This window comes from Trachinotus anak, unplaced genomic scaffold (assembly GCF_046630095.1).
Source record: "Trachinotus anak isolate AG129_WGS33_773 ecotype Australia unplaced genomic scaffold, CSIRO_AGI_Tana_v1 ptg000014l, whole genome shotgun sequence".
Classification (NCBI taxonomy): Eukaryota; Metazoa; Chordata; class Actinopteri; order Carangiformes; family Carangidae; genus Trachinotus; species Trachinotus anak.
The window spans coordinates 2,475,923-2,502,637 of NW_027273865.1; the positions used below are offsets into that span (position 1 = coordinate 2,475,923).

The window sequence follows — 26,715 nt, forward strand, 5'->3', positions numbered from 1 at the left end:
GGAGCCATTACACTTTCATTATGTTTACTGACATGGAAACATTTTTTATTAAAACAACATTAAACACTGATCCACAAGAAATATAATAATTTGAAATAAAAACCCCTCCCTCAGTAATCATAGCCACACTGTGTGTAAGATAAAATAAAATACATAATCAGGAACGTATGAACCACATTTCTAATAGCTAGCTTATAGCTAAGCACATGACCCTGTGATGGAAGACATAGTATGGTATAAATCCTTCACACGTAACCCAATGAGACTTAATAATATCATGTTGGGTTGTAAATGCAGGACAATGAATACGAATGTTTTCATCTCATCGTGATGTTTATCATCACACACAGTTATCAGTCACGTTCCATCTGGGAGATTTAGTTTGCACAAGCTAAAATTTATAAAAAGTACATAAAATGTGGGGCTTGATTTAAAGTGTTGTCGGCTTCTCTGTAGAAAACCACAAAAAAAAGAGGAACCACCACTGACACCCACCCACCCACCCCACCAAAAAACAAAAGATATAGTTGATTAAGTCTGAGCTACAAGAACTGAACTGCTTCTCACTATGTCATTTAATTATTTTCCTATTTGATTTATTCATCTTTAAAAACTTTCATTTTCAAATCATTATAATTCTCAGGTTTTACACGTCCTTCATGTCCATATCAAGATAAGTGTGATTAATTACAAACTTTAAAGTCACTTCAGTGAAGACAAACCTCTGCAGACTGAAACTGCACTTCTGCTGTAAACAGACATCTCAACTGCTGAGGCCAACATTTCTCAAAAAACAGATGAATCATGTTTCACACTTGTTCTTATTTCTTGTGAGAGCTGAAAGCCTCAGTAAAACTCCACAGATCCTCTGCAGCAGAGGTGTCACTCTGGAATGAAACTCTGTCTGTGAAGTGACCGGGATTTCCCTCACTGTAAATTCATGTCAAACTGCTTCAGCCCGCATGGCTTTTTATCAGCACCACTCCATCAAACAGAAACTGCTCACAGCTGAAGAAAACAACACGAACAGGAAACAAACAGGACGTTCCGCTGATTGTGAAGTACACTTTCACAGATTCCAATTAACACAGCAATTTTAGTCTTTCAACCAAATCTGATGAAACTGATTTCCAACTCTTCATCTGCGCTGATCACAGATAAACTGGCAACAATTTATAATCAAAACCAGCAACGTTTGTTGTGTGAGCAATTTCTGGGAGACGAGAGGGTGCTCCAGAGAAAAATGACACCATCACTTAGTTCAGTTAATAATAATAATAATAATAATAATGACGTCCAGACATGGGACAATGTTTAAAGTATTTTATAAGACTACTTATTCTGTGAATATTTAAAATGTATAATGTAATTTATAATGACTATTTTTATGACTGTCTATCTATCTATCTATCTATCTATCTATCTATCTATCTATCTATCTATCTATCTATCTATCTGTTTATGTTCAAGAGACAAACACTTCTAAGAATTATGAAGGGAGAAGTTATAGAGCCACACACTGCACACAGGGAGGACGTCAAGGTGGATGGATCTGGACACTGGAAAGTTCTCTGGTGAGTTACTCAAAGCACTAGTTGATGTCCATTCGTTTTTATTTGACAACAGCCTAGATTCTAAATAACATTCTTGCTATTGTCCAATGAAGCTGGAGGGGACTAATATGGCTAGTATAGTGGATATTACAATAATACTATGAGGCTGTACTACTGATAGATGTTAACAGAAAGAAGATGAATAAAGTAGAAAATACACACATACACAATCATTGGAAAATGGGCGTCTATAAAATGTCACACCCCCAGAATGACTCCTTTATGATCAGAATTTGATCCAGTCCACTAACATTTGGAACATTTAGAAAAGCTGTGTGATTAAATTAGTTTGCCCCATTAAAGTGTGTGGGGAGCAGAGGGAGTCTGGGACGCACATGCATGCCACATTTCATTGTAAGGAGTTACATGTAAATGCTAAATAAGGGGAAGTTAAACAACAATTACTGTGTGAGCAGAGAAAAAAACGACAGCTCCCATGAATTGAACCCCACAGTGGTCTGTTGGCTTGTGGGAAATAGTTTTTGTTAAAGGTGGCTAAAATTAGAAATATTGAATAAACAATTTATTTGATTTTTTTCTAAAGCGTGATCATACCTATCTAAACATATGGAGTGGATTTTTAGTTATTTGTGTTATAAAAAAAAGTTTAGAAGTTTTATACAACAAAACTAGCTATTCGATGCTAATTGTAAAATGGCTTATAATGAAATTAACAGCAACGTTTTGCCACATTTCCCTCCAAACAATGTTTAAAAAAAGTGGTGTGAATTTTTTAGGGTCACTTTTTACCAGAATTACAGCAATATTAGTGAAATTTGTCCATTGCTCGCTTGTAAACTGTGAACATTTCAAATGTTGAATCCATTTTGGTGTTTTTACTTTGTGAATGTGCATATTTGTTAAATATTTATTTCCACAATCATTTAGATTTCACATTTAGAATTCATATTTAAAACTTGGACTTAACATTTAGATTTAGATTAAATTTTTTGATTCAACATTTATCACTTAGATTTAAATTTAACTTAAAGGTGTGTGTGGTTAACTTAACATTCAAATTTGATTTGAGATTTAGATGTATTAATTAAATTTTAATTTAACATTTAGGTTTAGATTTAGAAATTGCATTACATTTTTTCTCAAATAAAGTTACATATGACAATTTATTAATATTTGTGCACTCAGCACTTCTTTTAGTTACTGTTATATGTATTGATGTCTTTCTGATTGTATGCTTTCTATGTAATACATTCTTAATCTAGTATAATTATAAATTTCTTTCATTCTACAATGTTTTTGACATGTTTTTATTTTTCTTTTATGTATTTTCATTTGATGCACTTGATGCATGTAATTTCTTTTCGTTGTAAAGCACTTTGTGCTGCATTTCTTGTATGAAAGATACTTTAAAAATAAACTTTATTATTATTATTATTATTATTATTTTAAATCTTGTTAAAAAGTGACTTAAAAAAATTCACACAATTTTTAACACTATATTTCAGTATGTACCACTTCACAATCTTTTTCAGTTCAACTCTGTAGCCAGAGTTTGAAACAACAGCTGGACATAGTGAGGAGAGTTTGTGAAGTGAGTAAAACTAAATCAAACAGTAAGAGCTCTGGCCTGCAGCCAGCAGGTTTAGCATAGTGAGAGCAGATAAGCCACTCATCGTTTCTGTGAAGAAAAAAGTTAACAAACTTCAAGCTCAACCTAAAACAAAACTAAACTAAACTCACAGTACACATCCTCTTTGCTCAAGCTAACTGATGAGCTCATCATCACACTTGCAACAGTTTTAACTGGTACAGTGAGTCATGTTCCCTTATTTTCATTGTCTCTGTTACTCAGTAATACAGTGTGAAAAATCTGAGCTGGTCTTTTACAAACACAGTTTGGGCTGGACATTTAAACACTGACATTCAAATTCACTTCCAAAGAATAATGTGGTGAAAAAACAAGAACATTTACTTCTAATGAATTCCCCTTTTATCACAATGGACAAGAAGCATCCACAACTACAGCTTTGACCTTTCAATCAAGGGATTTGATTATACAGGCAGCAAATACAGATGTATTATTTACTATTTATTTATTGAGGTATAAACTTCAATAATTAAAAATAACTTCAGTTATAGCCAATTATAGACCTATATCCAACCTCCCCTTTATTTCCAAAATACTTGAGAAAGTCATTGCAAACTAGTTATGTGATTATCTGCACAGAAATGGTTTGTTTGAAGATTTCCAGTCAGGTTTTAGAGTCCATCACAGCACAGAAACAGCTCTGGTTAAGGTTACCAATGATCTCCTCATAGCCTCAGACAATGGACTTGTCTCTATACTTGTCCTGCTAGATCTTAGTGCTGCATTTGACATCATCGATCATAAGACTCTATTACAGAGACTAGAGCATATGGTCGGCATTAAAGGAACCACACTAAGCTGGTTTAAGTCATATTTGTCAGATAGATTCCAGTTTGCTCATGTTTATAATGACTCCTCTATCACCACAAAAGTCAGCCATGGAGTTCCACAAGGTTCTGTGCTAGGACCAGTACTTTTCAGTCTATATATGCTTCCTCTAGGAAACATTATTAGGAGGCACCAGATAAATTTCCATTGTTACGCAGATGACACCCAGCTGTACTTATCCATGAAGCCAGGTGAGACTAACCAGGTAGCCAGGTTTCTATGTCTTAAGGACATAGAAACCTGGATGACCAGTAATTTCTTACTCTTAAATTCAGACAAAACTGAAGTTATTGTAATTGGCCCAAAATCCCTCAGAGATACACTATGTGATAATATACTGACTTTGGATGACATCACCTTGGCCTCCAGTGCTACAGTCAGAAACCTTGGTGTCATTTTTGACCATTTTTACTTCACATATAAAGCAAGTCTCTAGGACAGCCTTCTTCCACCTGCGCAATATTGCTAAAATCAGACCCATTCTGTGTCTAAAGGATGCTGAAAAGCTAGTTCATGCATTTGTTACCTCAAGACCGGACTACTGTAATTCTTTATTGTCAGGATGTCCCAGTTACTCAGTTAAAAACTCCACCATTACCTATAGTAATCTTGGTCTCTCTCTCTCTTTAATATTTATTAGTGAGAAGTAATAATTATTAGTTCTGTGATGTTATATATCAAAAACTAGTATGTACCACTTAGGGTTGCACATCTCTCTGTGATAAACGATTCCATATGCATCTAGATACACAGGTTACAATTCGATTCAAAAAAGATATCCTTTTATTACAGACCGATTCGATATGAATCGATTCCATACAGTGTAAGAACGATACGATTTGATTCTATGGTTAATATTAGTTGTAGATATTTTATATAATAAAGAAGCCAAGTCTATGAAAGTGACAGTACAATAGTTTCTTTTTAAATATGTAAAAGACTGGCACTGGCAAAAAAAAAAGAACAGAACAACAAAATCACATGTCAATGTATTTATTTTTAGACATGGACCAAAAAAAAGTCTGGCTGAATTGTTGGATGGGAACTCCAGAGGTAAGAGTAGCACAGAATAGTAACAGCAAACTTTGTTCGAGCCTCCCTTCCTTCTTATAAAACCCAAAAACGGTCCACACCTTGGATTTTTGTTTCCCCGATGCATTGAAAATCTTTCTCAGTGCATTATCACCTTCGGTCAGGCTGACGCTTTCGTTCTCCACCTCCTCCATTTTCCGTGTCGTCCCTTGTTTATCACTCTTGCTAATACCAGCTAGGCAGCTACGGCGTTTCGCAGGCAGCCTCAGCTCTGGCGTTGTTTTAGAGACCTGGCGTGTGTGTAATGCCGCCAACCGATTCAAAGTCTCGCGATACCCGATCCATGACTCTATAACCGATTCATCTAGGAATTCATTGGTAATTCGTATTGATTGAGGAGGCTGCTACCGATGCAGCCGTATCTCTCACTTGTTGAACCGAATATCCAGTCGCATCGGTTTATTGTTCACAACCCTAGTACCACTTATATTTTATTTAGACAAAGTTCCTGTACAACTGGTCCTTTTATGACAACATTAACTCTGTAATGCCAATGCATCAAATTTGATACAAGCATTTTTGAGACCTATTGCATCACCTTATGGTAAAAACTTCACTCAAAACCCTCTTGTATCCAATCTGATACTTGTCTTCCAACCCCTGGTGGATACCTTTATCACTACAACAATTCAAACACGGTACATGGGACAATCCAAGTTGACCACCTTCAGATAGTTCCCAACTCACTGGATCAAGGTAAAGAAAATTGTGATTTTTACGATTTTTAAATTTTTAGTAATATTCTAACATGAACACTTAATCTGTTGAAGCAAGTTATAATTACATAATTTTTTGCATTTTAGTGTGTAGTAAAATTGTGTATAAAATTTGGAAAAACCTATATGCAAATAATTTTTTGTAATTTCTTTTTTTTTCAAATTTTGTGAAAGGGCCAAATATAGGTTCCAGATTCAAGAAATCAGAATTTTCTGTCCATTATTTCTGGGGTCAGGCATTACAGGGTTAAACACATGCAATGAAAAAGTTTGTCCTCAGAGGTCAAAAGAGTTTACATGTTTTTTTTTTGGGGGGGGGGGGGGGTTGGTTTTCCTTTTGGTTTTCAGTGTCTGGTCATCCTCTAATTAGTGTAACTATTTTTATTGGTCTCATAATGTAATTTTAGCTGTTAGTTAAATCAACAAATGTCTTTAGTTCCCTCTGTGTGTTTCCACTGTGCATTTGCTTGCTGAGCTGTGATGGAAGATACTTTGGAAGATATCCATTTAATTTGTGAGACTCAATGCTGCAGGAGCTGTGTTGATTTCATTAGTTTCTTTACAAGTAAAAGTCCAGTATTAAAACAAAAAAAGCTTAAATAAAAGTACAGCAAGTATCAGCAACAAAATGTAAAAGGAAAAAGTACTCATTATGAAAATGACTCCTATCATGTTTACTGGTACATTAACATGTAAGCAGAAGTTTGGTTGAAGTGGAGTTTTAACTTCTGCTTCATATAGTTTTGGGTAGTTTAACTATGCATCATATTACATGAGTGAGTCATACATTTTGTCCCTGAATTTCTTGATAGTAAGTAGCAACTACATAACTATTGGTCAGATATGTACCGGGGTGAAGGTAAAATACTTCTTTCTAAACATAGTAGACAGTAGCATCAAGCAGAAGTGAAGTACAAGTTATGCCGAACTGGACTCAAGAGCAATACTTTAGTAAAAGTGCTCAGTTATGTTCCAACGCTGGACAGGAGAAACGGCCATATACACACTCGTGTAGGTACAGGCATGTGAATATTATATTAAGAAAGACTTAAAACAATACAAACCTATCCTTTAATCACAACACAACAATGGTTTTGATCAAATGAACTGAAACTGGTCGAAAGCAAAGTGTAATACAACTGAAGAGGAATTTTGTTGTTTTAACTTCAGAAATGGAGACTGAAATGAAATCTGAAATGAAAAATGAAATATGTGTCTGATCTTAACTAACCTCTTAACTGAAACAGAAACAAACCAGGAATTTTTTACTTGTTTATTTGTCTATGAACTCCCATCAATGCACCTCCGTGGATGTGTTATAAGCTAAAATCTGATTGGCCTCAGTGGGCAATGAGTCATGGGCGAGCCAGCTGATAAGCAAGAAGGAAGTATGGGCAACTAGCCTGAGATACAAGTTTATCAAGTCTTCATCTCTTTAAATAGGCTACTTACAGTAAATCAGCTGCCTTAGCTTAAAGCCCAAAAGAAAATCAAAAACCCATTTAGGGGCTGGAAACCCCCAAGAATGACAAGGAGTAAGAGGGAGAGGCTAAGTGATTGTGCGCAAAAACACAAACAGCAGCACAAAATGCAGCAGTGGTACTGCATACATCCAGCAGGAAAGGAAAGCTCTGAGGAAACTGAACTATAAACAGGAAGTTATTTGATACTGGAGCTATTTTGTGAAAGTGAAAGTGTTTTTGTTTTACTGAGCAAGGGCATCAAGAAAGCACCATCACAGTTGCTGTTGAAATTCTTTCCTGTATGTATTTTCTGTCCACTAACTTTAGAGTTAGTGGACAGAGAGTTAATGTGTCTCTGGTAACAACAAATACAGAGAATTGTCATCAAACATGAACAAAGAGAAAAAGACCTACACCAGATCAGTATTTGCTCTGACCCCCTTTTGCTTTTAAAACAGCACTGTTCATCAGATACTATGACTCTTCATGTGATCCCAGGCTGACTCCATGATGCTGAGTTCAGGGCTCTGTAGGTACCGGACCATGTGTAGCAGGACTCCTTGTTCTTCTCAGCTATGTCCCAGTTTAGGGGCCCCATCCTTCAGAGTCTCATTCAAAGTCTCCTTCCAAATGTGTTCTTCTTTTCCTGGGCAACAGAGGTTCCAAAAGGTGGCTCCATCATGGCCCTATCCTGAGATTCATTACACGCTGGTAATGAAAATAATACGTCAGCAAACAACATGGAAAGAGAGCCTGAGGATTAAATGTATTAAATGTAAATATTTGGTACAGCTTTTAAAGTCAGGGGCCTTAAAACTTAAAGTTGTTGTGAAGAAAAGTTATGTGTTGTCAAGGTTGCTGTGCGGCAGGAGTTGTGTAAGGGCAGTAATGATAATTTCGTGACACAAAACAAAATGCTCTGTTGACCAGATGCGGCCTCTGGATTGTGACACAACTCTGGTTTCTGACGATAGTTGGCTGTGTGTGTGCGCTCACTGTGCTGCTGCAGAATAAATCTGGGACCAATCAGATGCCTCCTGATGATGGAGCAGAATCCAAAAAGCCTAAAGTCCTATTGCACAGGACTGTGTGTATGTAAAAACATTTGTGTAAATATACAGATACAGTGCATCCAGAAAGTATTCACAGCGCTTCACTCTTTCCACATTTTGTTATGTTACAGCCTTATTCCAAAATGGACTAAATTCATTTTATACCTCAAAATTCTACACACAATACCCCATAATGACAAAGTGAAAAAAGTTTGCTTGAAACTTTTGCAAATTTAATAAAAACAAAAAACAAAAATCTAACATGTACAAGTATTCACAGCCTTTGCTCAATACTTTGTTGAAGCACCTTTGGCAGCAATTACAGCCTCAAGTCTTTTTGAGTATGATGCTACAAGCTTGGCACACCTATTTTTGGGCAGTTTCTCCCATTCTTCTTTGCAGAACCTCTCAAGCTCCATCAGGTTTGATGGGGAGTGTCGGTGCACAGCCATTTTCAGCAGGTGTCTCTCTGACAATACCATTAGCAAATTTAAAGAAAGAATCCCATCAGTACTTGGCTCACTGCCATGTATCAATGCAGTAGGGAACAGCTCTCTTAACTTCACATCCACACAGGTTGATGATCTTGTTGACAGTACTGTAGCCTCACTGTGTGCAACACTAGATACTGTGGCCCCTCTGAGGAAGAAGGTAATGAGTCAGAGGAGGCTAGCCCCATGGTACAACTCAGAAACACAAGCTTTAAAGCAAAAGGAAGCTAGAAAGAAGGTGGCATTCTCCTAAGCTGGAAGAATCTCTAAAGGCTTGGAAAGGAAACACTTGCTCTTTGTGGGAACTGTTGGGTTTTTCTCTGTAACAAAGTAAGGTCTTGACCTTACCCTGTAAAGTGCCTTGACATAATGTATATTATGATTTGGCGCTATACAAATAAAATTGAAATTGAAATTGAAATCTCTCCAGAGATGTTCAATCGGGTTCAAGCCTGGGCTCTGGCTGGACCACTCGAGACATTCACAAAGTTGTCCCGAAGCCACTCCTTTGTTAACTTGGCTGTGTGCTTAGGGTTGTTGTCCTGTTGGAAAATGAACCTTCGCCCCAGTCCAACGTCCAGAGCGCTCTGGAGCAGGTTATCATCAAGGATGTCTCTGCACATTGCTGCATTCATCTTTCCCTCGACCCTGATTAGTCTCCCAGTTCCTGCTGCCAAAAAACATTCCCACAGCATGATGCTGCCACCACCATGCTTCACTGTAGGGATGGAAAGGCAAGGTGATGAGCGGTGCCTGGTTTCCTCCAGACATGATGCTTGGCATTCAGGCCAAAGAGTTCAATCTTTGTTTCATCACACCAGAGAATTCTGTTTCTCATGGTCTGAGAGTCCTTCAGGTGCCTTTTGGCAAACTCCAGGTGGGCTGTCATGTGCCTTTTACTGAGGAGTGGCTTCCGTCTGGCCACTCTACCATACAGGCCTGATTGGTGGAGTGCTGCAGAAATGGTTGTCCTTCTGGAAGGTTCTCCTCTCTCCACAGAGCAACGCTGGAGCACTGTCAGAGTGACCATCGGGTTCTTGGTCACCTCCCTGACTAAGGCCCTTCTGCCCTGATCGCTCAGATTGGCCGGGCTAGGAAGAGTCCTGGTGGTTGCAAACTTCTTCCATTTACGTATGATGGAGGCCACTGTGCTCACTGGTACCTTCAATTCTGCAGGAATTTTTCTGTACCCTTCCCCAGACCTGTGCCTCGATACAATCCTGTCTCGGAGGTCTACAGACAATTCCTTGGACTTCGTGGCCTTGGTTTGATCTCTGACATGCACTGTCAACTATGGGACCTTATATAGACAGGTGTGTGCCTTTCCAAATCATGTCCAATCAACTGAATTTACCACAGGTGGACTCCAATCAAGTGGTAGAAACATCTGAAGGATGGTCAGTGGAAACAGGATGCACCTGAGCTCAATTTTGAGTGTCATGGCAAAGGTTGTGAATACTTATGTACATGTGATTTTTTTTTTGTTTTTTATTTTTAATATATATGCAAAAATTTCAAGCAACCTTTTTCACTTTGTCATTATTGGGTATTGTGTGTAGAATTTTGAGGTAAAAAATGAATTTAATCCATTTTGGAATAAGGCTGTAACATAACAAAATGTGGAAAAAGGGAAGCACTGTGAATACTTTCCGGATGCACTGTATTTGAAGGGAAATATAACAATTAGACATGAATTACTGATAAAACAAGATTAACACTCATTTTTGACAACAGATGCAGATATGACTCTTCTCACATGTTCAGAGCACTTTGGACGTGTTCATACTGTATGACACAGTGACAGTCTGCAGTGTAGCACACGTCATTGATAGACCACACAATAACACTGAATGAAATCAAATAATTAAAAGTCAAGTTTCAGTTCTACCTCTTGTGTGTCCTCATGCATGCACCCTTTCTCTTGATTATTCATACATGTGCACTTTCTATTTCTACCTCTTCTCTTCAGTGAGTCAATTAAATTGTGCGTAAACGACAATATCATTTAATATCAATATTGTTTAATGAATTTCTGTTCCACATCTGTTCACCAAAGCCGGGCAGCCTCCCATCTGCGACCAACCCTGGTCAGGAGGAGGGTTCAGATAGACTCTCAACGAAGGTTTGGCCTGCACCACTGCGTCAGCCTCAATCAGGAGCAGCCATGCTCGTGTCACTATAAGTCATGCCACATTAGAGATCACTAAGAAACACCCCTAGATTCATATGGATTATTTCAAGTTCCATAGAAAACAATAGAAAATACAACAATAAATGAATCAGACCATGCAACACTAACACTAGACAACAGCTGGCCATATCCAGCCTGTGCCTCTGGTGAAAAGAAGCTGTTTCATATTGTGAGTTTAATGTCCGATTACGGTCATTGACCGCAGCATTAGTCCTGATAGTGTGCAGGAATTCATTCTTTGGCAATGGTCTACATTTAGGCCACATTTGTAATTCTGAAACTAAACTGACACTGTTGGCCTTTCATAATAAATCAGTGTGTTGCTCTAACAGTGAAACGCAATACCGCGAAGGGTTTTGCCAGAAACATTGTGCTCGACTGTGACATAAGGGGTGTGTAAGTTTGTTTGTGTGTGCACAGGTGAGATGGGGAATACCTGCCATTTAAACAATACTGAAAGTGAATGAGCGCAGCCGTTTATGAGTCACAAATGTCATTGTTGTCAGGTGGCCCAACATAAATCCCTCAACCCAGTACAGCAGCTTCCTGTGCAGCTGGAGAATAAGAAACAAACAGATCAAAGGCAGTCGTTTGAGACGCTGTGGAAATCCCATGACCTCACATAACGTCCTGCTACTGGTCAGCGTCAGCAAGTTAATGAACAAATGAGATTCCCATCAGCCTCAGCTGAACGTCATGTTTGGTGATAATAAGCATGCTAACATAAGATGGGGAACATGGTAAACATTATACCTGCATCACATTAGCATGTTAGCATTCATGTTAGCATGCTGACATTTGACCTGTTTACAGAATAGAATATGTTTTATAGAATTTCAAGATAAGTGAATATAAACTAACATAAATAAGAAACTGTATAAAAGACCGGGCCATCTGCCTCTTAAAAAAATATCAAAGAAAGGAATTGATAAGCTTGGGCACATATGGTTCTGATGGTCCAGACAATGTGGAACTGCAACTAGTTCTCGATTTCCCTCCCTACTATTATGTATATGTGGACTCTGAGACTTGGACAGAACAAGCAATATAGCCTACAGTACTGATGGTTTATCTATTCTTAAAGCCTACCAATAGTGGAGCCATTAATGTAAAGTTGGTCCTGATGGCGACTAGAAAAAAGGTCTCTGGACCCTGATCAGGAAGACTTATCAAGAGATTTGGATATTTGTGTCAAGGAGCCATCAGGCTTCATCATCGAGATGATTTGAGATTTTTTCTTTGCAATCTGGCCAGTAGATGCTGAAGTATTTTGCTCTGGAGCAAACCCACTTTATAAGAGTAACTTCAAACAGTTTTATCGTGTTGGTTTTCCTCCCAGTGGGAGGGAATACGTGAAGACACTGGTGGTTCATTACTTCGGATATAACAGTGCAGGTTAATAATTCCGTGTAGATGAGTTAATAAGTTCAGTATCACTGTAACATCATTCATCCAGTCACTGCTCTCTCTCCTGTGCTGCGCAGGAATTTTCTGACTCATTATCAACCTGCCTGGACTCAGTGGGATGTTCCTCCTGCTCTCCGTCTCTCTCCTGTAGAAGTTGGACTGCAGAGCGTCACCTCTCATTTGTCTCTGGAAACAATGGCACAGTTATATAACCACATACTTCACATGTTTTCACGCAGAAAAAAAAGGGTTTTAACGAGACACATTTTCAGCCTTTTATGCAGACAGAAAGTTTTTCCATTCTACACAGTCACACTGGGAGCTTACCAGTACAACCAGTCCAGCAGTCATCTGATCCTCTGACACTAAGTCCAGTCACGACACTGGATTTATTGAACTGCTGGAAACCTATACTTTAAAAGAACACAGGGACCTGTGTTGTTACATTTTGGCATTGGACTGGATCTTTAATCAGGTCTACGTGGGGTTTCAGATCTGTTGTATTCTAAAGTAACTGGTCTCTATATCAACAATAATAACAGCTGAACTTTGTATTGTTCCATATTGTAACATCCTTTAATAACCACCACAAAACCCCAACCATCTACTTGCATTCATCTTGTAACCGTCACCCCGACATCATTGTTGATCAAGGTGTAGTCATTTCTTTCTGAAGTCTGTCAGGTACTCTTCATGTGGATTGTACTGTACTATATCAGACCTCCATCCTGTTCTGTTCTGTCTGTATCAGAGCCAGGAGGCAGTCAGGGCAGTTAGGAGGGGGTCAAAGTTCACTCAGCCAGGAAAACTTCATTCATTTCCTGCTGCTGGCTCTCCGCCAACACACACATGCTTTCGGTTTCATTGGTTGTGACAGTCTGGACAAAAGCCCAGCGAGGCTGAACGGTGTCTGTGAGCAGTGCTGTCTGTTTCTGTGTCGGCCTGTGATTCATAACTGCTTCAGCAATGGCCCACTGTCAGTCAATCCACCTGTCTGCCCCTGGGTTCAAAGACTGTAGCTTGACTTTTAGCCTTGTTTCAGACCTCCAGACCTTCAGAGATTCAGATGGGTCTGGTTGTTGGTGTTGGTCTGGTTGGAAAAACATCCAAATAACCAAAGCCTTTTAGGCAGGATTAAGAATGGAAACATCATCTTCCTCTGCTACAGGAAAAGGGCAGTAAAACTGGGGCAGAGTGTGGATGAGACGCGTGCAGTTGTAAAAGTTTGTGTGATATCAGATTGTTATTGTGATGGTGACTGTGTCAAACTAGTCAATTATAGTCATAATTTCTTGCTGTGACTTAGCTGAGAGACATGGCAGAGTCACACCAACCAACAACACCACTCCTCTCTCTCTACTCCAAGTGCTCAGTGCTCCTATTGGTCAACATCACCCCACATATCATAAGTTGTCAAACGGAAATCAAGCAAATGTTGTGCCCAGCGTTCACCCTGCATCTGTTTGGTTGGGCCATTTCTGGATGGACTGGTTAGAGAACACTTATTTAATTACATTTATCTCTATTCATCAATAAAAAGTATTCAATTACAACTAAGTGAGGAAATAATAAGCTTTTGATTTTGCATTGATTGGGTCCGAAGTAGACAGCTTCAGAGTGACAAAGGATCGTATGGTTGGCACATATATACATACTATAGTAGTTTTAACTGTGTGGACAGGAGGTGGTTGAGCCAATGGTGTTAAAACAGAAAAGTGAACTGTTATATATTTTCTGTCCTCTTCTGTTCTGTGTTGTTTTCTTTTGTGTAGCTCAGTGTGACTATTGTTTATTCTGTCATCTGTATACCCGCCCACGTGTCACCTGTCTCCTGTTATCACATCGCAAACATACCTGCACTTTCATTTCAAGGCCTGGAAAGTGAAGGGGTGTGAATTCTAAGAAATAGAGAGAGAAAGCAGGACGACCGGACGCCATGATGGATGTTCAGAAATTACAGGTGCATTTTCATTAGGATGACATACACTTCATGCTGCACATCCACACAATACCACAGAGTGTGTTGTTGAGTTTTGCTGCAGAAACATAAAAAGTGTGTAGATAAGAAAAGGCCTGCAGAGGGCACTGCTCTGCTCAAAGGCTGCATCTGAGGCGCAAAATAAACTACAAAATAAATTAAAGATCAGTATTTATGAGTAATCAGGTGATCACACTGAAAGGTGATCTTAACTGTCTTAATTGTCGTCAGAACAATGGGGACATGTTGTTTCAGGTACAAGTGGGGATGTTAAATACAATCCAGGAGTTTCACTTTAAGTAACACTTGTTTGGTCCAGGTTCAGAGAGCCTTGGTGCATTTGCCTGGTTGGCTCAGTTGGAGACCATGTAGAAATGAGGGTTTTAGTTTCTCGAAGAGGCCAGGTCATGGTTTCTCTAAGAGTTACACAAAGGCATCTGGATTTTGCATGATCTGTGCATGATCTGTGATGTAGATGAGGTATGATGGAATCTGGAAAGATAAGATGTGGAGCACAGGGTAATAGTGAGAGCTTTTAATAAATCTGTGGACAGATCGACAGATCGATAGATAGATAGATAGATAGATGGGACCTGTATAGATGTTCAGGTTAGGGTTAGGGCACACCAGTGACTGGTAGCCCATGTACCTGTGCAAGCCCGGCCTCTGCAACAAGCCACATCTGATGTGAGCCTTTCTAACAGTGCAAATGTGCTCAACAGAAAGGCCACCATTGGGATACCATAGGATCTTTATAGTGGTTGAAATGTAACCCAGTGGTCTAGAATTGAGGATGTCTCTGACTTCGGTTGGGACCATGGTTACCTCTGTAATCATCTGGGATCCCGTAGACACTTGGAGGGCAGATTTCTCTCTGACAGTTAGCTGTGGTGTAACCGGCCACAACTGTCAACTTCTTCTTCTTATCCTCCCCAAAAATTGGTTGTTTGAGATGGATAGAGGAGGACCATAGTAAGCAACAGGGAGGGGAACCATGAGGAAGAAAGAAACCAACAGTCAGTAAATTCAGAGTGTCTGCAGCAACTCTTTATTCAGATAAACAGAGCCGATAAGTCAACTGTACATGTTACAAGAGGGAGGACAGCCTGCCAACTCCATTCTGTGTGTGTGTGTGCTGAGAATTAAACTGGGTCAAAGTCCAGAGGGAGAAGCTGAACTTGCTGATAAAACACCAAAATACTCCTGATAGTTGTCTTAGTTCTTCCCAAATCACTGTTACTAGTTCTGCTGACACCGCTTAAAAACAACATGACAAACACGTAGAGCTGCTTTATTTGATTACTTTGAATTACTGTGATCACCCAGAGGAAGCAGAACAAGCTGTGAACTAAACACTGGCATATTATCACCTTATAGATTTTTATGGCTAATATGATTTCAACCAGCTGCAGACAGCCACGTCCAGCAGACGCAGAGCAGCAGGATCACCCCATTGGAGAGGTTTGTGTGTGGGTCTGATGAATCTAAAGAGACTGTCCTGTAAAAAACGAGCCCATAGGTCGTCTGTGCAGCAGGTTATTATGACCCATAGTTAGGTTTTGTTGCTAGGCGACATCTAGTGGTCATAGTAATGATGACAGGAGCAAAGGGAAAAGTGCGGTGATGTAGTTTATAGAGCGACAAAGTCCACATCAGGAGGAGGTTGTGGTGGATGGATGAATATGACCCAGGAGAGCGGTGTTCAATTCCCATGTGAAAGTAGCAGTTTATGTTGTTTCTATTATCCATGACTGTTTGTTGTTATTGTTGTAACCATGACAACAAAGATCGTCTAATATTAAGGAAGTACTTATTTCAACCCAAATCACCATCTTTTCCTAAACCTAACCAAGACATGATGTTATTATAGTAACCATTATCAGTAACTGATATAAAATCCTAAACATATATATATATATATATATATATATATATATATATATATATATATAGGAAAAGATGGTGATTTGGGTTAAAATAAGTATTTCCACAACATTAGACGATCTTTGTTATATACATATTGTATTGTACACGTTAACATGTCCACTGTGTATCATAGAACATTCAGTAATTCTTCATATACAGCTTAGTTGTTTGTTTTTTTTTTATTTAAAATGAATCAACTGAAACATCAATAAATCATCAGTTAATATGATGAATGTTGTCACAGTTGAATGTGAAGATGTCTTTATTATTAGGCTTCATGTTCATATGTTTATTCACCAGTAAGATGCTTCACAGAAATAAAGTTGTTGACAAATGTACATAATCATATATCTGTTTACAACTACATTACAGTGTCACTGAGCAGCTCCTTCAGTGACAGGCTGCTGCACCCACAGTGTGTGAAGGACAGATACCGCAAGTCTTTCCTTCCAGCTGCTGTCAGACTTTACAACAAACTCTGCACTCAGTAACCACACACACACCAGAAATGGACAACTCACCACTGTAACAACCTCACGCATCTGTCAACATCACACAAACGCTGCTACTGTTGTGGTAAATATGTAATTTTTGGTATCTATATATTTAGTACATTATTATATTGTTATTATTTATCGTTCTAAATATTTGTTATTGCAGTTTCTTGCAGCTTTCCTGTTCTCTGCTCTGCCACTTTGCTGCTGTAACATTGTGAATTTCCCCACTGCGGGACTAATAAAGGCGATCTTATCTTATCTGATCTTATTTTATCTTATCTTATCTTATCTTATCTTATCTTATCTTATCTTATCTTATCTTATCTTATCTTATCTTATCTTATCTTATACACTGTACCGTAGTTGTATCGGGTTAAATAAAGAGTTACCCACATGCACAGTGAGGTTTTAATACATGTACAGGCTATTAAGAATAAATACTTGCTCTTGATGTAAACCTGCAGAGTGAGCACCAGCAGGTTCTCCCTGAGGGTCCCTCAGAGACACAGCTCCATGTCCTGGATGTCTGCAGGGCTGAACAGCACTGGTGTGTGTGTATTTATATGGAAATGGCTCCATCTAGTGGTCACGAACAGACTGACAGTGTGCAGTCTGTTAGGTAACAGCAGCCTTTCCTGCTCCTCACTGATTACCAGCCCCACTCAGTCAACATATTAGTGTTGTGTGTTTAAAGAAAAGAGGAAGTAAGTTTGTTGTCTATGGCAGTTCATGATGGTACTGCAAGTGAGCCAACAAATTATTTGCAAGGCAGTACAGTAAGAATGTAATTACAAAAAAAATCAAAACATCAAGCAAAAATGGAAAGTTGAGTTTCAGTTCAGTTCAGTTCAGTTCTGAATGTTCAATCGTTATCATTTAAAAAAAAAAAAAGTGCTCTGAGAAGGCATTATCTAGCCCCTGTAATGTCACAGGGTCAGATGTGGGCTGCCAACATTTTTCAGATTTTCAAGTGGGCCACGAGCTGGAAAAGGTCAAGAAATCTGCAGCGGCTCTCTAACTTCTCTCAGGTCAGTCTCTGCTTTTAGAGTCAAAATGTTTCAGGAATGTTTCACTTGAGTTACCATGGTATTATTTTAGTGTTACTCTGAGTCCTGACACATTCTTTATTTTCAGGAGGTTTCTCACAGTGAAACCCTCTGGAACACGAGTCCGGATTGAGTGTGCGTCATTAAAATGAAGGCTGCAGCAGCACAAGGTTAAATACACAGAGACAGAGAGTAAATAAATACAAGTATTTTTCTTTTCTTCGCTGTAATAAGTGCATCATGTACTTTTATCTTGTACTTATCATGTACTTTTTTATCTTTTATGCACAATGGAGACAGCTGGAAGTTACTCAGGAGATTCTTCTCACGATGATCAGTTTATAAAATGATTCATGTTTCCCTCTGTCCCAGCTCGAGGTTAATCTTGTAGAGTCACAGACATCAGTGAACCAGATCATTTCCTGCCTTTACTTTCTACTTCATCTTTGCCAACTGTCAGGATTTCTTTTCTTTATGATTTCAAGTTTGTCTCCCGTAAGTGTTTTCAAGATGTCATAGAGGTAGGGGAGATCTGGTTTTGGGCAGGTCCTGGAAGCCCATTGGTTAGTGACTGCCCGTTAGGAGAGCAGTCATTGGCTGAGTGACATGTCTGTCATGTTTGTGGACGGACTCAGGGTGCAGACAATCTGCTGCAGGACAGACAGAAAGATAAGAGTCAGCCTGCTGACAACTGGAGACAGCAACTGTAGCTACGAGCCTCGGAGACTCAAAACAAAAGTCAGCTGTGTGTTTCTGCAGCAGGATGGGCTCCAGCAGCTCCAGCATCGACAACATCCCCAATGCCCAGGAGATCATGCAAGAAACTGGCTGTGAGTCGATATTTTTTGGCTTCAGTTGCTTGTTTTTCCTCCTCAGCGGAGCAACAGTTTGTGAAACAATGAAGAAGGAAAGAAGGAGACAGAGGAGAGCAGATTATCTCCAGTGATAGAAAAACAGCTTCAGTGAATGTATCATGAACACTTAGAAAGAAAAAATTCTTTGAGTCACCCCAGAGTCTCAAACACAGTTGATTTATCTCTTAAAGTTTCTGATTCTTTCATCTAAATACATGTTTAAAGTGTAAATGCATTCTGTTCCCTGATGCACCATCACATCTGAGTAGTGTTGTTGGTTTCTGTAGTGAAGGACAGTAACAGCTGTGAAACATGAGGCCACAGCCCTAACCCTTCCTGCTGCAATTAACCTTCTTTAATAATATCAACACAGACACATCTCACGTCTGTTATAAAGCATCATCCAGCAGTGGCTTTATAAATGTTTGTTGTTGAGACTAAAGATTCATTCTTGACCTTTCACTGATAAACATAATTAATATTAAAGCATTTTGTTGTTGTTTTGGTTTTTTGTTTCCCTGATCTGCTTGAAAGTTAATGAAAACATATGAAAGAAAAATCATTTGCCTCCACTTCACTTGTAAAATAACATATTGTCACAAAAAGTCATATTTAATTTTTCTCTGACGTCTGGTGATGTAACATTTGGGTCCTGAATAATGTATTTTTTTTTAGTATGATTGTATTTTCATTTCTTACAGTGTCAGTAAAATATTTCTGTGATTTTCCTTTAGGCTTTTAAATAAAGTCTGTTGCGCTTTTTGTGTTTAAAAAGACCTTGTAGCACTATATTGACTGTTTCTCTGCAATCATTGTATTTGAGTCAGTGTCGATGTATTCAAACTTTTTGAGGGTTAAGACTTGGTTTTAGAGTTATGGTTAGAATTAGGCTTAGGTTAAGGTTAGGGTCAGGGTAAGGGTTAGGCACTCAGTTGTGATGGTTAAGGTTAGGGTAAGAGGCTAGGGAATGCATTATGTCAATGAGTGTCCTCACAAAGATAGAAGTACAAGTGTGTGTGTGTGTGTGTGTGTGTGTGTGTGTGTGTGAGAGCTCTCTGAAAACAGCACAGTGTTGTTGAACTCATCAGTGTTGCTTCATCTGTTGTTTATCTCAGTTTGTGTGTCGACTCCCTGAACTGTTCACACTGATACAAACTCTGTGGAGACGGTTTCAACTTTGTCAAAATTAAGTTACTGTTCTGTTGCAGTGCAGTTAGTTACTGTTGCATTCAAGGACACTCTGACATCCAGGATCTCAGATTCAGCTCCTGAACGGCAACGCCCTTAATTCAAGAAACAGCCACATTCACAGGATCATTTCCATGTTTCAGAATGGCTGTGCTCAAAATGGCGCACTAAGATAACATGATCATAACTTTTAAAAAAAGTAAAGTCACTTCAGGTAAAATCTGGACTAAAAACTTGTGGCAGCCTGTGAAGGCCTCAGAGCCCGTCCTGTGGTTGGAAGTCAAAGGTGACCTGAATGAATGTGCAGCCTGTTGTCCTCTGCTGTGTTTGCTGTGTGCACATTCAGGCTGCAGCTGCGTTTGAGGCCTGTAACTTTGCTGCAGTTTCTTATCCAGAGCGTAACCAACACGAGAAAAAGTAATGTGACTCTGAATAAAGGAACACCAAGTGACCTACCTCAGTGTCTATCAGTATGAAGTGCATCAATATTCTGATGGTGTTTGTGAGGACTGACGTGGTCCTGTCTGACGCTGTGTTCTGATTTACTGATGTGATCAGTTATTGATCAGTGTGTAATCAATGGGCAATTCTGTGTGTTCCAGTCTCTGCTGCCCACCTACTGCGCCTGTATGAGAGGTTTCAGTTTCTGGACAGAGACCAGACTGGAAAGCTCAGGTTGGTGGACACACACACAGCACAACAATAATATTTTTCTATAAACTACAGTCACTTACATCACAAAAGAGACTTTCACCACTGTGGGAAAGGTGGAGGTGAATTATTATGTCTTTTGAAGAAAACTGTTGTGAAACTGAAATTTCCTGAAACATTTTGCTCAGTAAGTAAAAACAGTCATGTGATGTTAAGGTAAACTGTTGCTGGACATCCACATGTAGAAGCTTGCAAAAGTTTAAAGAGGGTAAGAGGAGGGTAGCTGGAGCAGTCTATCCATTAATGTTTTCCACAGATAGATGCATAAAATATTTAATAATCCCAAAGAGCAATTTGAGAAAGTGTGGTCACATCTGTCATGAACTATAAGAGATAAGGACATTTAAGGAGGCAGGTAATACACTAAGATATGATTAAAGCCCAAACCTGTCTCCTACATTTTGAAAGAAATGTGATGCAGTCAGTTATTAAAAAAAAGATGAATAATGAAAGAATGAATTTGTAATGAACATATTTGCTAAATAACAAAATTTTGACATGTAATGGAACATGTCTACAGTATATCTATCATTATCTAAGCGTAACATCTTTATGGATCTGTTTGACTCTGGGAAAAATCTGTGTTTTGTTAAATATGCACATATGATATATATACATACAATAAATGTATATACAATATATATACACATGCAAATATACAAAAAAAGTGATGAGCCTGGCTGGGACATGTGTGTTTTCAATGCTGTGTGACTTTTGAAGTTGAAAGCACTGAACAATAGGTTGTATTATAATACATCCATGCAAGTGCACCCAGCTGGGGTCATGACTTCTTAGTGTCCCCTGGAAACACTTCTGTTGTGTTATGTGTGTTTGCAGTACATGTGTTGTCAAAATGATGACAATGTTTTCTGAATTTATTTGTGTTATGTCCATTTGGATGTGTTGTCTTTAGCTGCAGTGTGTTGGGCTCTCAGGGACACCGTACACATGTCCCTCCGCTACTCGTCACTAAGTACCCCTGACCCTGAGTCAGATCCAGTCTCTGCCTTCAGAGAGACTTCTAGGTCTAAACTCAGTCATTCAGCCTGATGCTCCTTCTCCTCCACTGTGTTCCTCTGATGAATGTGGTCTATCATCACCATCCCTGCACACAGACAGTCTCAGTCCAGACTCTTCTGCTCTGTGGTTCCCTCCCTCTCAGAGCAGGGGAGTCCCTCTCTATCTTCAAGACCCTGTTGGAACCTCCTCTCTTCAGAGAGCACCTCCTCTTCCAACACCTCTAACACCCCAACATGTCTAACCAGCTCTGACTCTGACTCTCAGTTCACTTCTTTACCTGATCTCCTTCACTGATTGAACAGATGTAGAACTGAGTCCTGACACCGAGGTCTCTACTGATCTGAAACAAAAAACAAGGAGTCTGTGTTTCTATCGTTTGCCAACAGACTGCACCAACTGCAACCGACATCATCACCACCACCGTATGAACTGGAAATTTTCCAGTCATCAGTCACTTTAGCTGCAGTGGTGGATATGACAGCTTGTACTAAAAGCTCTCGCTCTGTGTCTCAGGCCTGAGGATTTTGGAGCCCTTCGGGAGTTGGCCATGAACCCCATCGGAGACAGGATCATCGGTGCCTTCTTCTCTCCAGGGTACAGCAGCCTGCTGATGTTTAAAGCAGATTATATTCACTCTTCCATGTTTTAGACCATAAACTACAAATCACACAAAGATACTTTTGAGTTTTGAATTTCCAGCCAATGGTTTTACTCATGAAAACCACCAGTCCTGTTTATTCCTGCGACTTTTTTCAGTGTTTCATTTAAAGTAGTAAATCCTAAACATAATGTGAATGGAGTTTGGACATGACAGCAGCACTTATATAGCACATTTCTAGTCTTATCAACCTCTCAAAGCACATTCGCCCATTCACATACATCGATACACTGATGGAGCAGCCATCAGAGGCAATTTGGGTTCAGTATCTTGCCCAAGGACGCTTCAACACATGGACTGGAGGAACCACAACCTTCTGATTAGTGGACGACCTGCTTTCCCTCCTTGGCCACAGAATTCATGGCTTGTCTTGTGTGTGTGTGTGTTACTCTTATCAGGAAACAGGAAACCTGTCTTTTCCTTTCTGTCTCCAGACAGGAAACAGTGGACTTTCCCTCCTTTGTCCGGATTCTGGCTCATTTCCGTCCCACTGACTCAAACCGAACCAGAGAAGGGCCACAGCAGGAGCCAGCTAACAGCAGGACCAGGAAACTCAAATGTCAGTCCAGTTTGGTTTGTTCTGACACCTCGCCTCTGATCCACCAGTGATAGTTCCTTTAAGAACATTACTTAGAAACTGTGTGTGTGTGTGTGTGTTCAGTTGCCTTCCAGTTGTATGATCAGGACAGAGATGGAAAGATTTCCAGAGCAGAGCTTCTTCAGGTTTGTAACTGTTCAACTGTCTCTGCACAACACTGAACAAACACGCTGCCTCTCCTGCTTCCCCGTCTGTCGTTGATGACTGCCTGACTTCTGTTTCACTGAGGTGTAATCCAGGTCCATAGTCACAGCTTTAAAAAACTAATGAAATATTCAAAGCCTCTCAAACCACCTCTGCAGCATAATCCGCTTCTCTACTGTCCATCCTCATGATCAGTAAATTGTGATGAACCGTACAAGGAGGGAGAATGGCAACACATTTTCAGTCTCCTCAGAGGTATTCAACATAATCATTTCATCACGTCATTCATAAGTAGGAGAAAGTTATGACTCAATGCAGTCCTTTAGAACGACCGAATTACTGGTAGCAGTGACAGGAAAATGTAATGACATATTATATGGAGAGTTTTTTGGGACCCAGAATTGAGCCTTGAGGGACACGAGAATGTTCTGGAAATAAGGAAACGAAGCTATCAAGATTCACTGTAAAATGTTTGTTGAAGAGGATTTAAATCACTCAAGACCCAAGTGTGATTACTGATTGGTTGACAACTGTGGCTGACAGGTGCTGCGGGCGATGCTGGGGTTGCAGGTGACAGAGGAGCAGCTGCAGAGCATTGCAGAGCGAGCCATCCAGGAGGCCGACCTGGACAAGGACGATGCCATCTCCTTCGATGAGTTCAGGAAGGTGAGACAACCACAGACTGTTAGAGATTATTATTATTATTATTATTATTATTATTATTATTATTATTATTATTGTGTTTATATCAGTTTTTAGGATAGGATATTGATCTGGACAAATCCTAAATTTGATTAAAGTTTGGGATATTATCCAGATAATGAATATAGATTTATATTATTTTTTCATTTATCAACTCTTTTAGAATTTAGAAAAATAATTAGCCCTGTGAGAAAGAAAAAAATGTACTCAACTGACTGAAACTGAATCATTAAACAATATAACGGAAGCTTGCAAACAATAAAAATCAACAGTTAAATACAATAAAGTTTCTATCCTGAACCTCATAGCATTTATTTTAACAGGACAAGTCTCTCTTAAATTCTAGTTGTGGACATGGAACATGGCTTTGTACTAAAATGTGCTCAGGTAAACTCATTAAACACAGGGACATTTTTTGTGTATAATGTAAAAAAAAATTAAAATTAATTTAAAAAGCTTCTATTACATTAAAACACAGTATTATCATTAAGGAAACACTTCCTTCATGTCTGCATGTATGGTAGGAACAGAATGTAACATAGCAGGGAATTAAAATGATTCTTTTTTTGTGTTTTCAGTCTCTGGAGAAAGTGAACATCGAACACAAGATGAGTATTCGCTTCCTGAGATAAAGACACAGTCTGGTCAGACATTGGGATTTTCCTGTTTGCGTTGACAAGATGATGAAGATTCAGTTGGATTTGTGAGGAAGAACCAGCAGGAAGAAAGTGATCAGTGGACAAATCCCTGATAGATTTAAACAGATGTTATTGTTCAGCAGCACTGTTGCTGGCGCCCCCTACACGGCTGTTACCTCAATGAAAATGGCGGATGAGGGGTTCAAATGAGGGAAACTAATTGATGAGGTGGATTGGGGAGGAGCAAACTCTTACCTACTACCACAGAGACCCAGAATGCAATTCTGTACACTGTACAAATCAATAAACAATAAACTATCTAACTAACAATCTAAAACCCAACATTTGCTTTTTCAGCAAAAAAATACTCTTTGAAGTTCCTCTTTGATTGTAATCAATACCCTCATCAATGATAAGCATTTTTGGTAGCATTTTTGTTGCCTGGTTGGCTCTGATGCACAGTGGGAACTGGAGCTGGATAACTGGGTGAAGCTCCCCGTGATTTGCTCTTCAGGTGAAGCTCATTGGTGGACCTCAAGTGTAAGCGATTCAGCTGACCATCAGCGATAGTGCAAACTAAGCACAGTCACAATGTGTGAGATGAGTGAGTGAGAGGAATAGATAATCTGCAGTAGTGGTTCATCTCTTTAGAGAAGCAGATGAAGTGGAGGCCGAGAGGCCGAGATGTTCTACTATTAAATAAAGACCCACATACTCTTAGCGTGTATCAGTGTGAGTTCTGGTTTTTTACCTTCTCTATCATCAGTTTCCTTCTCTAAATCTCCATGGTTGAACATGGCTCTGTCTCCAGTGTTATGATCTGTGATGACTGAATGAATTTCATTTGCACCTCTGCAGAACTAAACTCCACATGAGCTGCTCTGTCATTGAATTACAAGCTGCAGATTTAAACAAATTTCAACTCTGTAGCCTGACAGCAACATTAAAGCAGCTAAATGATCATTTTCCTTTTCAAAACAGGAATCTGAAACTAAAAATACAATCTGCAACCTCAATGAATTAATTTCTGGATTGTGGGTCAGTTGATGGATGAATTCAGCATCTAATGACACCATATTTTCAATGCAATAATGAAGCGTTTTGAATATCATGAGGTCGAGCACAAAAAGCCTTGGATATTCTCAAAATAAACCATGTTGGAAGGCAAACATGTGGGGCTACTTTGAATGGTCAAATATACATACAGAGGAGCATTCAAACAAGGATAACAATCCACATTTTCTGAGTCTTTCCTTGAAGCTAGCAATGGTACTGCATCTCTTTGCATGCATAAGAAAAGTGACAGAAGCAGTTGTGTGAAGAAGAAGAGAAGTAGAAATCCTGCAGTTTCTGACATCTGACAGGTCGCTGTGAAAAGTGGGTGATTGTTGGTTTCTAAAGATACAAACTTGTGTGCAGGACAGTCAAGTTCTTCAACACCAAACTGGAAAACCATTTTTTATGGAGCTGCTTTGTGCTCAGAAGCAACAGAAAAGAGATGGACACAAAGTGATCTCCAACACCGAAGAAACACTGTGGTGTAAGATCTCAAATTGACACACCTTAGACCACAGACCCTCATCTTATAAGTTTTTGCTTTTAGATGTTTTATTACAGAAAGTATTTGAAACCCAAGACCAAAATAATGAAACATTCTGTCATTAAATAATAAATTATTCCCCGTTTTTCTGGGGATCCCCGGGAACCCTCTTAAGGACTTCAGGGAGTCCCTGGACCTCATTTTGACAACCACTGTTCTAAGATATGATTTGATGCTGGAGAATTAAGATTTGCCCAAACTGGATAAAACAGAGCCAGTACAGGGTCAGGCTGAAGTATGTGGACGGGGGTGTGAGAGTATTGGTTTAGGTCAAATTTGAGACCACTAGCTGGAGCTATTGTTACATATTTTCTCTTTCTCTGGCAGTGGTGTGTTGAACAACCAGAGACAATCCAACATTTGTCTGCCAGACCAAACTCAGAATCCACTTTATGCTGGAACAGTCTGCATTTTGTTGGATCCACATCAGTCTGTCATCACGGAGTCCCTGCTCTTTGTTGTCTTCTGTGGTCTGTGCTGAAGCTCCAACTAAATGTTCCTGTTTGTGAAGAGGTCGAGCTCTGAAGACTGCAGGTTTCCATTTCACCATAACAGCTCATTTCATTTTACGACCTCTTCCCTCCTGGCTGAAGATCAGTGCAGTGAACTGAGAGGAAACCTGCAGTTTTATGGGGCCTCGAGTGTGCGTGGGGGGGTAAATGGATACACACTCATTCGAAAAGCCACATTAGA

The 26,715-nt window shown here is 39.4% G+C and overlaps 1 protein-coding gene across 1 annotated transcript; it reads left to right on the forward strand.

The window, feature by feature from the left end:
- Window positions 1-18,541: 18,541 nt before the first annotated feature.
- Window positions 18,542-25,147, forward strand: chp2 (calcineurin-like EF-hand protein 2). Its single transcript, XM_071496624.1, has 7 exons — window positions 18,542-18,739; window positions 20,554-20,626; window positions 22,196-22,276; window positions 22,775-22,899; window positions 23,002-23,063; window positions 23,626-23,748; window positions 24,363-25,147. Exons 1-7 carry the CDS (start codon window positions 18,673-18,675, stop codon window positions 24,414-24,416), a joined length of 585 nt encoding a protein of 194 aa, XP_071352725.1. The 5' UTR covers window positions 18,542-18,672; the 3' UTR covers window positions 24,417-25,147.
- Window positions 25,148-26,715: the final 1,568 nt, after the last annotated feature.